Source organism: Hypanus sabinus, chromosome 2 (genome assembly GCF_030144855.1).
Source record: "Hypanus sabinus isolate sHypSab1 chromosome 2, sHypSab1.hap1, whole genome shotgun sequence".
NCBI classification, from domain to species: Eukaryota; Metazoa; Chordata; class Chondrichthyes; order Myliobatiformes; family Dasyatidae; genus Hypanus; species Hypanus sabinus.
The window spans coordinates 27,689,777-27,703,425 of NC_082707.1; the positions used below are offsets into that span (position 1 = coordinate 27,689,777).

The following is a 13,649-nucleotide window of genomic DNA, read 5'->3' on the forward strand; positions in this document are numbered from 1 at the left end:
TGAGCGACCAAGTTGGCGCAGTCTTTCATTTATTCAATTATGGTTATTATTCTATCATGAATTTAATGAGTTTGCCAGATTTGTATATGTACTTTGATAATAAAGTTACTTGGAACGTTGGAGCATAAGAAATAAAAATAGGCATAGCCGTTCTAGTCCTTTCAAACTGTTCCTCTATTCATTAAGTTTAAAGTTGATTTTCTACCTCAGCACTAACCCTGCATTATACGATTCCCTTAATGTCCAAAAATCTATGAAGCTGTGTTTATAGTGAACACGATGAAACTTGGAGGCCTCTTCAATGGAGAATTCCACCATGTTCTGAATGAAGACATTTTTCTTCATCTCAGTCTGAAATAAAATACACCAACTCTGCCCTGGACCCTTCAGCCACAGGAAACTTTCTCCCTGCATTTGCTCTTGTCTTTTCAGAATTCTGTATGTTTAGCTGAGGTCCCCTTTACTCCTTCTAAGTTCTCAGAAAGAGCCCCTGTATATTAAGTTTCTCTGCTTCCTTTTTTTAAAAAATATGATCACATTTGTTGCCCTCCAACTGCAGGATTAGTTCCAGAATCTTTAGAACAGAGTACGCACTATCTCTAAAGCCAGCAGAGATGTAAATCAGTGTGTCCTTGGGATTAACCAACTTTCAAGTTCACTAACACTGCTGGTACATTTTTTTTAACTTGCTCATAGTTCTTTCATTTCTTCACTCCCACTGGATCTTTGATTTTTGTGAAGACAGACAGAAATTGTTCATTCAGTGAGCTAATGCATTCACAAAGCTAGTATGTTGTCTGTTCCTCTTGACTGTGTTTCCACCGAGCTAGTGGGTAGTTTATTCTCCTTGATCTTATATTCACTCTGCTGGCTGATTGACCTTTCCATCTGGGTTCACACTCACCCAGCTTGATCTCTGTGAAATGTGCGAACCATTTGCTTGGATATCACCTCCTCTCTTCTTGTTCTTCGTCTTTTTCATCTTCTCTTTCTCAGCAGTCCCATAGGATAACTTCTTTCCGCTCCAGTTGTTAGGAATGAAAGATTCCTGTGCCATGTTTCTTTAACTGTGGAAAAGCTATTAGGAGCAAACTATCACATGGCCCTGTTAGAGTGAGTTCTTGATCCTGTGGCAAGGAGGAACAAGGTGATCAGAGACTTGGGCTGTGCTGCACAGATTTAGAACATGTCTAAGATGACACTTATACACAAAGTGCACTTTGCATTCTGACCACATACAGACAGATGAACATGCTTTTACAACTCTTGCCTATCACCTAATGCTTTTCTTGGCATTAATAAATAGTGAAACTTCATAGCATGAAGGTTAAAAATTGCATTAATGAATTTTCAACGTAACTAATTAAATGCTTTGTCCCCTGAATCTCAGATGTGCAAGAAATAATGGGTTGGAGTTTTAAGTTACGTAAATTTCATGCTGAAAGCAGAATGTTTCATTTGTCTACAAGATCTGATGTTTGATTGATGCAAATAGGAACATACGTTTTCTCATCAGTGCTTATAAGTTCATAAGATCTGGCAGATTGTAAAGTGGGTATCCAGCATGCCATCCTGTTCATCAGGATTAAATCTGGGCTTAAATTCTGATTAGCTGCTTTAGAAGTGGTTCATTTATGAGGAATGTTTGATGGCTGTGGGCCTGTACTTGCTGGAGTACTTTGTAAGTGATGCACCATCAATAACTCTCAGAGACGGGAGGTGAACGATAGGCTTTTATTAGCTGCAAGAGACCACAATTAGCAGCAAGAGACCACCACACAACATCCTGGAGACTGAGGGAGGAGCAGTGCCTCCAATCACCTTTATACAGGGGTCTGTGGGAGGAGCCACAGGAGCAGTCAACAGAGGGGCGTGTCCAGACAGGTATATGTAGTTCACCACAGTAAGTATATATAAGTAGATAGATAATTTCTATTGTCCTCTAATGTTAATTTTGCTTTCTTATGGCTTTCACAAGAAAGGCTGTGCTAAAATTGTGTAGGTTCCAGAAGACGTTCATGAGAATGATCCCAGGAATGAAAGAGTTAATATGTAAGGAGCATTTTAGTGGCTCTGGGTCTATACTTACTGGAGTTTAGAAGAATGAGGGGGATCTCATTTAAGCCTACCAAATATACCAGAGGGCGCAGTCTCAGAATAGAAGGATGTCTCTTTGGAACAGAGATGAGGAGGAATTTATTTAGCTAGAGCATGGTGAATCTGTAATTCCATTTCACAGGTGGATGTGGAGGCCGAGTTGTTGGATTTGTTTAAAGTGGAAGCTAAGAGGTTCTTGATTAGTAAGGGTGTCAAAGGTTATGGGGAGAAGGCAGGAGATGGGGTTGAGAGGGAAAATAAATCTGTCATAATTGAATAGCAGAGCAGACTTTATGAACCAAATGGCCAATTTCTGCTCCTATGTTTTACAGTCTTATTTGGAGTTTATTGTTGATGTGATATACGAATGCAATTCATTAAATATTACAAGTTGATCTTACTTTTTGGAAAATTTTACTGCCTGCAAGGCTAATTTGTAAAACATAAACCCGTTGAAAACCATCTCATTTAATAAATGGGCTATTGGCAAGTACTGAAATCTTCAATACAAGACATATGGATTCATAAATAATCCGTTGTTTGTCCATCTGTGCAACTAGTATTTCCAGATTGTGTCTTTAATGGAGAAGCTTATGTGACTGTCTTACAAGTGGATCAGGAATGCTGGTGTTTATCTCATTACTGGATTAGAGTAAGAGTGTTGTATGTTACTGCACATTGGTTGCTTGTCAGTCTTTGTTCATGTGTAGTTTTTCATTGGTTCAATTGTATTGCTTTGTTCTGCTATGAATGTCTGCAAGAAAATGATCGCATATACGTACTATAATAACTGAACTTCGCATTGTGACACTTTCAGTGAACATACTTGCAGATCTGAACATTTCCTCTGACTATTGCAAACCAAAAGAGGAAAACATTTACCGTGTCTTGACCACATGCGGTTTGTTTCCCCAAATCTAGTGTGATTTAAGTAGCTTTTACAGCCTGGTTTAGTATGAGTAGATATTGTAAATAAGCTGTGGTATTGATTTCTTTCTGAAGAAATGCAGAAATAACTCACTTTAGCGGAACAGTATGTAGTGACATTGATGGCATACCTTTGTAACTTCAATATAAGACTTAACAAATTTAACAAGTCATTCTAGGATGGAACGAATCTGACAGCTCTTCCAGAGGGACCATTCACATTGAAATGTTGAGCACTCAGAAAGCTATTGATAGGAACACAAATTACACATCTACATGGAAAAACAAGGCACAGATATTTATCCAACCACCTTCTCAGGCATGCACAAAATAAAATATTTATTTTCTCTGGTGAGAAATTTACAACACAAGCAGATCCATGGATGGGATTTGGGAGTTAAGAGGTGGGGTGTGGGCTAAAGCAACTGGAAGGGGTCAGATCAGGAACATAGCTTAAAAACTTTTTCATGAAGTCATGCTTCTTCAGTTAAAGCCACTCAAGACCTGGGATAATGAGCAGAGCTTAGGCATATTTAAACCGGGAAGGTATAAAAGGATACAGCCCTAGGGCAGGCAAATGGGATGAATGTATGTGGCCACAGATGGTTGACATGGATGTAATGGGATTACACTCTCCCCAGTGGTGTACACATTTTAACAGTGTCCCTGCAACTAGTGTGTGGCCCCAGATTTGTAAATAAATGTCGGGCAAGTCTCCTGGACTTATCACTGGCTGTTGGTATGAAGATTTGCATTTTCACAGTTTGTTGTTCATTACTCCTGTTCATAGTCGCTGTTTTATAGATCTGCTAAGTATACCCGCAGAGAAAGAATCTCAGGGTTGTATGTGGTGGCATTGGTGGTACATTGGTGCTAAATTTTACTTTGAACTTTAAACCCAGTCATTCTGAAGTCAGGTTATCTTCAGGCAGTCCTTTGACTAATGGCTCCTAATAATTATTTTTCTTCATTGTAAAGTTAACCAATTCTTGGTAGAGAAGGTTTGAGAATCAACAACAGACTAAAAATACAAATTAGACAGGTGGACTGGGAAGAAAAAATATATGAAAATATTTTTTTTGGAATAAGGATACTTTAACCCAAATGAATCATATTTCCACTTTTTTGATTTACTCTTTTATTCCAGACTGACCAGTTGCCTTCCGTGGATTTTTACAGTGTATTGTTCCATTGTCCATTACCCTTCTCTCAAATTGTTTTGCCATGGCCTCAAATAATCATAAAGTGAAGCAGCACAGAATCAGCTCTTTCAACCCAGCTAGTCCAAACCGGCCAAAATATCGATCTAAGCTAGTCCCAATTGCTTGTCTTTTGGTCCATATCCCTCTAAACCAGGGTTCCCAAAATAGGGTCCATGGACCCCTTGGATAATGTAGGGGTCTGTGACATTAAAAGGCTTGGGACCCCTTGCTCTAAACCTTTTTTTCTCCATATACCTGCCCAAATGTTTCTTAAACCTTGCAGTTGGTCCCACCTCTCCAGCTTCCTCTGGCAGACTGTTTCAGTTACCAACCACGCCTTGCATGAAAAAGTTGAGCCTTTAAAACTTCCCTTCTTTCTTTAAGTCCGTGTCCTCTAACTTTGGCTTCCCTACCTCTGGAAAATGACTGTCACCGTCTACCTTATCTATAGCCCTTATGCTCTATTATATCTTGAATAGGCCCCCTATCCAACCTGTCCTTATAACTCAGGTCCTCTAGTTTCAGTGACATGCCTCACATGGCAGGGTGATCAGAACCACATGCAGTATTTCCCAATTGTATAGCTGATTGGTATCTTATTCTCTCTTAATGAATCTTGTATAAATCAAACACCTTGATACACAACACAATAGATTCTCAACTCAAGGAATTGCAATATAAGTTAATGTACACTGCCCTGATAATGTGAACTTTTGTGCCTTCACATCAGTTTGGCAAATACTCATTGCGCTGCTCAAGTTGTATATGATGTCTAAAATTGAAGTATCTTCTAGATGGGGTTTTGTCCAACCAAGGTTCACAATACTGTTGTCATTGAAATAAAAGTAAACGTTCCAGTCATGTTTTGATTCTAGTGCTTACCTTGTGCTCTTCAATAGGTTTCAATAGGTACATTTAATGTCAGAGAAATGTATACAATATACATCCTTCACAAACATCCACGAAAACAGAAGAGTGCCCTAAAGAATGAATGACAGTTAAATGTTAGAACCACAAAGCCCCCCCTGTTCCCCCCTCCCATGCATAAGCAGCAGCAAAGCAATGACCCCCGCCTCCACCTGCAAAAAAGCATCGGCATCTCCCACCAAGCACTTAAGCGTGCAACAAAGCATCAATAAAAACATAGACTTGCAGTACCCCAAAGACTACTCGTTCACCCGGTATTTGACATACCACAGACTCTCTGTCTCTCCCTAATAAGGAAAAAAGAGTTGTCCCTGTTTCACAGTGATAGGGGAGACATAACAATTCACTGATTCATGGTGTTAAAAGTCTGTTGCATCACTTTGTCCGAGCTCTGTGCCCAAAGAACTCGGGTCTCTGGGCACACCACCAGCAGCCAGCTCGCTGTTTCGATCTTCCATGTATTCCCACGACACATCAGGCGGTGGCACAGGCCTCAAATCCACCCACCTCCAGAGCCACGAAAACCCAGCATCCTGAAGGCGCACTAGTCTTCCAGGCTGTGTCCTTAGCATATCGAAAAGTGGCCAGTCTTGAGGGCCTGAGAGCGGGTCCTATTTCCGCAAAAAAACCAAAGTCAATGTGTAGCTCCAGGTCAGGGTCTTCAAAAGAACCCTGAAATGGAATAAAAGACGTAGTAAAGTTAGAAATACAGTTGTTTCCGAAGATGCAAGGAAAGGAGATCCGTTAGGCTCCATCATCCTTAGCAAAGCCCTCTGTTTCGTAGTAATGATTTGCTTACATTGTCTGTTGCTTTGCTCTGTTTCACTTCAGTGAAATGCTAACAACTCTTCTTTTCTTTTTACAAGCTCCATATCCATCTACAGCCCAAAGGATAAATCCCACATGTTTGACACCGCTGCCTTTTTTACATCGGTTGGGAACTTTGCCTGGATCTTTGCTGGCTCGTTTGCCATGGGCTCAACATTTGGTGTTGTCACGGCTTTGATATCCTTTCAGTAAGAGTGCAAAACTTGTACCTGTGTGCAACCGGTCATTCGTTTTCCATTAACGCAACAAATTCTGTAGATGACAGAAATCCAGAGTAACACACACAAAATGCTAGAGGAACTCAGCAGACCAGAACAGGCAGCAACTATGGAGAGGAACAAACAGCTGATGTTTCAGGCCAAGACAGTTCGTTAGGACTAGAAAGGAAGGGGGCAGAAGCAAGAATAAGAAGGTGGTGGAGGGGAGGGGAAAGGGTACAGTTAGAATGTGATAGGTGAGGGGGAAGGTGGGTGGGTGGGGGACTGGGGGTGAAGTGAGAAGCTAGGAAGTGATAATTGTAAAAGGCTTAGGTCTGAAGAATAAGGGACCTGATAGAAGAGGAGAATGCACCACAGGAGAAAAACAAGGAGGGGGGCAGCAAAGGAAGGAGATGGGCTTGTGAGAAGGGAAGGGGTGAGTTGGGAACCAGAATGGGAAATGGAATAAAGGAGAAGGGGGAAGGGGAAGAAAATATCCAGATGGAGTATGAGGTATTTCTCCTCCACCCTGAGGGCAAGGAGAAATCTTGGCAAGGAGGTCATAGACTGAAATGTCAGAATGGGAAAGGGGGATGGAATTAAAATGGTTGGCTGCTAGGAAATCCTTCTTGTTGTGGATGGAACAAAGCATTTTCTCATGCCTTAATTTCAAACTAAAACTCTCAACCAAAGGGCTATTTTGAATGGAGCTCTATAATTGGTCCCATTTGCACTGATGATCAGTTTGGTTTAGATGACTTCCTGATAATTTGTTAAATCTCACAGCAATGTACTGTGCATTCAAGAGACTGCAAGCATTTGTATGGAGAAATGCTGCCAAAAATAATATTTTCCAAGTAAATTTTCAGACACAGGACCATAACAGCAGCAGGACCATATTCTCTTGGTACCTAAGTGATGAGTATCCTGCATATTTGCTCTGGTGGCAAAATGAATCTGTTATAGCTTCAGGTATTGCCTGGTCTTCTAAATATAAACATCTGTTGATCAATCTATTGAGAGGATCTTTATTTTCAGTCAGAACGTACTGTGGATCTTCTGATCATCTCCTGCATCATCAATCCACAAAAGTCTTTGATGTAGTGGAGTGGGATGTGTGTTATCCTTTCAATTTAGTTAAAACCAGTAAGAAGTAGTAACCATTACATGCAAAAATCTAGAGAGAAATCAAGGTAAAACCCATACCCAAAATTCAGGAATCCAGCAAGGCAATGTGAATTAAAACTGAAAAACTGATGCCAACATTGGTGGTAAAATTTTGAAATATCTTAGAAATTTAAGGTATAAAGAAAACCATTGCTCATCATGTCAACAGCAGCTAAAGATAAAATCATTCTAATTCTATCTATGTCTCAGGATTTTGTCCACAAGTGATAGCATATCAAATGGTCACCCAACAGCTTTTTAAATGTGACGATTGTTTCTATCTCTTCTAAGTCAATGAGTTCCTGATACCCATAACTTTTTACTTTAAAATATTCATCAACTACCCTCTAATCCAGGGGTTCCCAACCTTTTATTATGCTATTGACCCCTGCCATTAACCAAGGGGTCCATGGATTCCAGGTTGGGACCCCCTGCTCTAATCCTTCCAACAATCATCAATAATCTTTTTTTCTAGTTATTGGTCACTCTGCAAAAGAAAATAGACTCCTATTGACTCTTTCCAGCTCCATCAATTTTGTACACCTTATGTTAATATCCTGTCTTCTAGAAAATAACTCCAATCTAGCCAGCCTCTCTTCATTCTTCCAGTTCAGGCAATGTCCATGTATATCTCCTCTATCCCATCTTACTGATGTCATGTTTTTCTGTAATATGGCAATCAAAATAATACTCTGAAGTCAAGCTGTTGTTCCATATGAAAAAGATCTCATATGTCTTGCTAACACTTAATCTAGTGTATTACTTCCTTCAAGAACCTTCAGGGATAGTATATATTCAATAATCCTTCTGTTCTTTTTTATTACTCACATTGATATTCCAAGGCCTTGTTTGATGTGAACAGCTGGGGGAAGGTGGAGATTTTCTCAATTTTAAAGTAATGGGAAAGAATGTATTTATACAGGCACTCTTTCAACACAGTAAGGAGGAAGTAATACTTAAAGCAAAGACTTCAAAGGCATCCTGATTAAGGAATGCTTACTAGTACAGGGAGAGATGATGCTGATGAATAAAGATAAAATTGCCAAGCTAATTATGCTAAATTTTATAGAAGATAAGGATCTTGTTGACAGTAGATGAGTACAAAGTGGAGATGCATTGAGATACGCCAGATGTTTTTGAAATGCAGCAGAATGTAAGATGACATAAGTCTGCAAGCTGGTTCTGGGAACATCTGAGGAGCTCTTGTAGGCTGCAGCTCTGTGAATTTGTTTTCCATGTTTGTGATGTTACTGGATGGTGAGTAGGTGAATGAGTAACCACTGCAGCTTTCAGTGGAAGGAGAGAACTGGCAGCTTCTGCCATGAGCTCTGCACCACTTGGTATGAAGGAAGAACATCTGTCCCTTTACAAGTTGCAAATGGTGTTACACCAACATTTTCATTTGCAGAGGGGCCAGCTTCTCAAAATGCTGCTGGTGAAGTCAGAACTCAGATGGTTTACGTGATGTGGGGCTTTGACTGTAGTTCTCCCCAGCAACTGCACTCTTCATTACTCATTTCCCCCTTACTGATGACAATGGACCATAACACCATAAGACAGGAGCCGAATTAAGCCATTCAGCCCAGCAAGCCTGTTCCATCATTATTTCTTGGCTGATTTATTATACATCTCAGCCCCATTCTTCTGTCTTCTCCACTTTACCTTTGTCTCCCTTAATAATCAAAAACCTATCAACCTTGCTTTAAATATACCCAATGACTTGGCCTCCTCAGCCACACATTCATCGCCCTCTGGCTCAAGAAATTCCTCCTCATCTCAGTTCTAAATGGACGTCCTTCAATTCTGAGACTGTGCTCACTGATCCTAGACACTCTCACTATAGGAAGCATCTTCCCCATGTCCATACCATTTTGGCCTTTCAGTATTTGATGGGGTTACAGGCCCAAAAGCATCAAATGTGCCTCATATGTTTACTCTTTTACTCCTGGGATCATTCCAGGAATGATGGAACAGGAAAGGAAGAACTGAGAAGAACAGCAGGTTTCAAGAGTCAAATTGATGGAGGTGCAATTTAATCTAATAAAAAAACTAGGGCATCCTAATAGGACTCGGACTCTGAGACATTTGAATGTTGGATACAAAATAATTAAAACCTGTCAATCATTCTTTCATTGATATGTCTGCTGATTTATCGTCTGACAGGAATATCTTTCTACATCTTCAGGAACGCTCTACAGTCTGGCTTTTGTTGTGAGGTTTTGTAAATCAATATGTGGACGGTCCTATGAGATGAGGGGCTATACTGGACCTGGTGTTGAGTAATGAGCTCGGTCAGGTGACCGACCCTTTGGTTGGTGAACAGTTAAGGAACAGTGACCACAACTCCTTAACTTCCAGGATAGCTATACAAGGATAGGTATGGTCTCCAACCTGATGGCATGAACATCGATTTCTTGAACTTCCACTAACATGCCCCCCCCATTCCCATTTCCCTCTCTCACCTCATCTCTTTAGCTGCCCATCAGCTCCCTCTGGTGCTCCTTTCTTCCATGACCTTCTGTTCTCTCCTATCAGATTCCCCCTTCTCCAGCCCTGTAACACTTTATCCAATCAAATTCCCAGCTCTTCACTTCATTCCCCTCCCAGTTTCAGCATCACCTTGTGGTTCTTCCTCCCCCACCCCCACTTTCTTACTCTGACTCCTCTTCTTTTTTCCAGTCCTGATGAAGGGCCTCAGCCCAAAACGTAAACTGTACTCTTTTCCATAGATGTTGCCTGGCCTTCTGAGATCCTCCAGCATTTTGTGTGTGTTGTTTTAATTTTCAGCATCAGCAGATTTTTTCTTGTTTGTGATAGGTATGGTCCTTGCAGGAAATATTTAAATTGGAGTAGGGCAAATAATGAGGGCATTAAGCAGGAATTAAGAAGAGTTAATTGGGAACAGTTTTTCTTTGGCAAGTCCACATTGGACATGTAGAGGTTGTTTAAAGATCAATTACACAGAGTACAGAAAAGGTACATTCCTGTTAGAAGGAAGGACAGGGATGGAAAGTTAAGAGAACCTTGGATATCCAGAGAGGTGAATTTAGTCAAAAAGAAAAAGGAATAGCATGTAAAGCATCAGAGGTTAGGATCAAGTGAAGCACATGATCCAAAGGCTAAATGCCAGAGGTGAGGTGAGAGTGACAGCCCTCAGCATCAAGGCAGCATTTGACTGAGTATGGCATCAAGACGCCCTAGCTAAAATGGAGTCGATGGGAACTAGGGGGAAAACCATCGGATGGTTGGAATCACACCTGACACAAAGGAGATGGTTGTGGTGGTTGGGGGTCAATCATCTCATCCTCAGGACGTTACTGCAGGACTTCCTCAGGGAAGTGTCCTTAGGCCAACCATCTTCAGCTGCTTCATCAATGAACTTCCTTCCGTCACAAGGTCAAAAGTGGGGATGTTTATAGATGACTGCACAACGTTCCACCCCATTCGTGACTCCTCAGATAGTGAAGCAGTTCATACCTAAATGCAGGAGGACCTGGACAATATCTAGGTTTGGGCTGACAAGTGACATGTAACATTCAAGACACACAAATACCAGGCAGTGACCATCTCCAACAAGAGAGGCTCTAACCATTATTCCTTGATATTCAGTGGCATCACCATCACTGATTCCCCTACTATCAACATCCTGGGGGGTTACCATTTACAGGAAGCTGAACTGGTTTAGCCATATAGACACCATGGCTACCAGAGCAGGTCAAAGGCAAGGAATCCAGTGGCATGCAACTCACCTCCAGACTGCCCAAAGCCTCTCCACCATCTACAAAGCTCAGGTCAGGAGTGTAATGGAATACTTGCCACTCGCCTGGATGAGTGCCGCTCCATCAACACTCAAGAAGCTTGACACCATCCAGTACAAGGCAGCCCACTTGATTGGTATCCCTTCCACAAGCATCTAATTCCTCCACCATTGCCAAACAGTTGCAGCAGTGTGTACTATCTACAAGATGCATTGCAACGACACACCAAAGTTCCTGAGGCAGCACCTTCCAGACCCACGACCACTACCATCTAGAACGCAAGCACAAATACCTGGGAACACCACCACTTGGAAATCCGCCTCCCAAGTCACTCGCCATCCTGACTTGGAAACATATCGCCATTCCTTCATTGTGACTGGGTCAAAATCATGGAATTCCCTCCCTAACAGCACTGTGAGTGTACCTACACCTCAGGGACTGCAGCGGTTCAAGAAGGCAGCTCATCACCACTTCTCAAGGGCAACTAGGGATGGGTGATATTGCTGGTTTAGCTGGTGACGACCACATCCTGTAAATGAATAAAGGAAAACGCAAGTATAAAGAAGCCAGAAATTAACTAGAGGAGGGAATTTGGAAAGTCAGGAGTGGCCATGAAAAGCCCTCGGCAAGTAGGATTAAGGGGAATCCCAGGGCACTCTATACATACATACAGAGTAAGAGTAAAACTCGGGAGTGGGTGGAACTACTCAAGGATAAAGGGGGTAACATTTCCTTGGATGCAAAGAATGTGAGAAATACTTAATGAGAACTTTGCTTTAGTATTTACCAAGGAAAAGGATATGGAATAGCAGGAGATCATTGCTGAGTTGGGGCATTTAGAGGTCAAGAGGGGGAAGTGTTGGGCTTCTTAAGAGTATTAGGTGGGTAAGTCCCTAGGGCCTGATGAGATTTACCCCAGTTTATTGAAGGGACAAGGAATGAGATGGCTGGGGCCTTGGTCAGTATCTTCATGACTTATCTAGCCACAGGCAAGGTCCCAGAGGACTGGCGAATGGCTAATGTTGTACCTTTATTTAAAAAGGGAGCAAGAGAAAATCCTGGCATCTGTAGACTGTTGAGTTGTCAGTTGTAGGGAAATTGCTGGAAAAAATTCTTAGGGATAGGATATATGAGCATTCAGAAAGCCATGGCCTAATTAGGGAGAGCCAGCATGACTTTGTGCTGGGCAGATCGTGCATTACCAACTTGATTGAGTTTTCTGACAAGATGACGAGAGAGATTGATGAGGGTAGGGCATTGGATGTTGTCTACATGGATTGTTAGGCATTTGACAAAGTCCCTCATGGGAGGCTAATCCAAAAGATTAAGATGCATGGGCTCAATGGCAAATTGGCTGTTTGGATTCGGAACTGGCTTGCACATAGAAGACAGAGGGTGGTGGTTGAAGGGACTTATTCGAGTTGGAGGTCCGTAATTAATGGTATTCTGCAGGGAACTATACTGAGACCTCTGCTGTTTGTGATGTATATAAATGGCCTGGATGAAAATGTAGATGGGTGGGTTAGTAAATTTGTGGATGACACAAAGATTGGTGGAGTTGTGGATAGTGTAGAAGACTGGCAAAGAGTACAGTGAGATATAGATCAGTTGCAGATATGGGCAGAGAAAAGGCAGATGGAGTTTAACCCAGATAAGTGTGAGGGCAAATGCAAGGAGACAGTACACAGTTAAGGACAAGATCCTCAACAATGTTGTTGAGCAGAGAGATCTTGGGATCCAAATTCATAGCTCTTTAAAAGTGGCAATACAGGTTAATAAGGTGGTTAAGAAGATTTATGGAATGCTTGCTTATATTGGTCGAGGAATTGAGTTCAAAAGTCAAGAGGTTATGTTGTAACTTTATAAAACTGGTTAGTCCACATCTAGAGTATTGTTCTGGTTGCACTATAGGAAAAATTGTTGAGGCTTTGGAGAGGTTTACCAGAATGCTGCCTAGTTTAGAGGGTATCATGGCAGACTGGATAAACTTGCGCTGTTTATGCTGGAGCACCGGGGGCTGAGGGGAGATCCGATAGAGGTTTACAAGATTATGAGAGGCATAGATATATTAGACAGGGAGTATCTGTTTCCCAGGGTTGAAATGTCTAATCCCAGGAGGCATGCAATGAAGATGCGAGGGAATAGGTTTGGGGGGATTTGATGGGTAGGTTTTTTACTCAGTGCTATATGCCTGGAATGCGTTGCCAAATAAGGTGATAGAGGCTTTTAAGAAACATTTATTATTTTTTGGATTATTGTTTGGATGTATTTGATTTGCTTTTTAACTGGTTGGTACAACATTGTGGGCTGAATGGCTTGTTCCTGTGCTGTACTGTTGTATGTTCTATGTTCTGAAATCTATCTTTAAATTGTATTTCTGGCCAATGATACATATTTAATAAGGAATGAGTTGGTTCCTTGTAAACTGTAAAGTATTCTCCTGGATTTCTTTCCACTTTTAATGTCAGATGGGAAACACTTTTCAAACTCTGTTGGGTGCCTGCATCTTTTCATCTCAGCCAAGAGAGGGAGCTAATGACTGTAGT

The 13,649-nt window shown here is 41.4% G+C and overlaps 1 protein-coding gene across 1 annotated transcript in view; it reads left to right on the forward strand.

Moving 5' to 3' along the window:
* LOC132407357 (sodium/hydrogen exchanger 9-like) overlaps positions 1 to 13,649 on the forward strand; it is a 543,724-nt gene that overhangs the window by 175,227 nt on the left and 354,848 nt on the right. Inside the window, exon 7 of the mRNA XM_059993730.1 lies at positions 6,020 to 6,158. Coding sequence (XP_059849713.1) covers positions 6,020 to 6,158 — 139 coding nt within the window. The remainder of the gene's footprint in view (positions 1 to 6,019; positions 6,159 to 13,649) is intronic.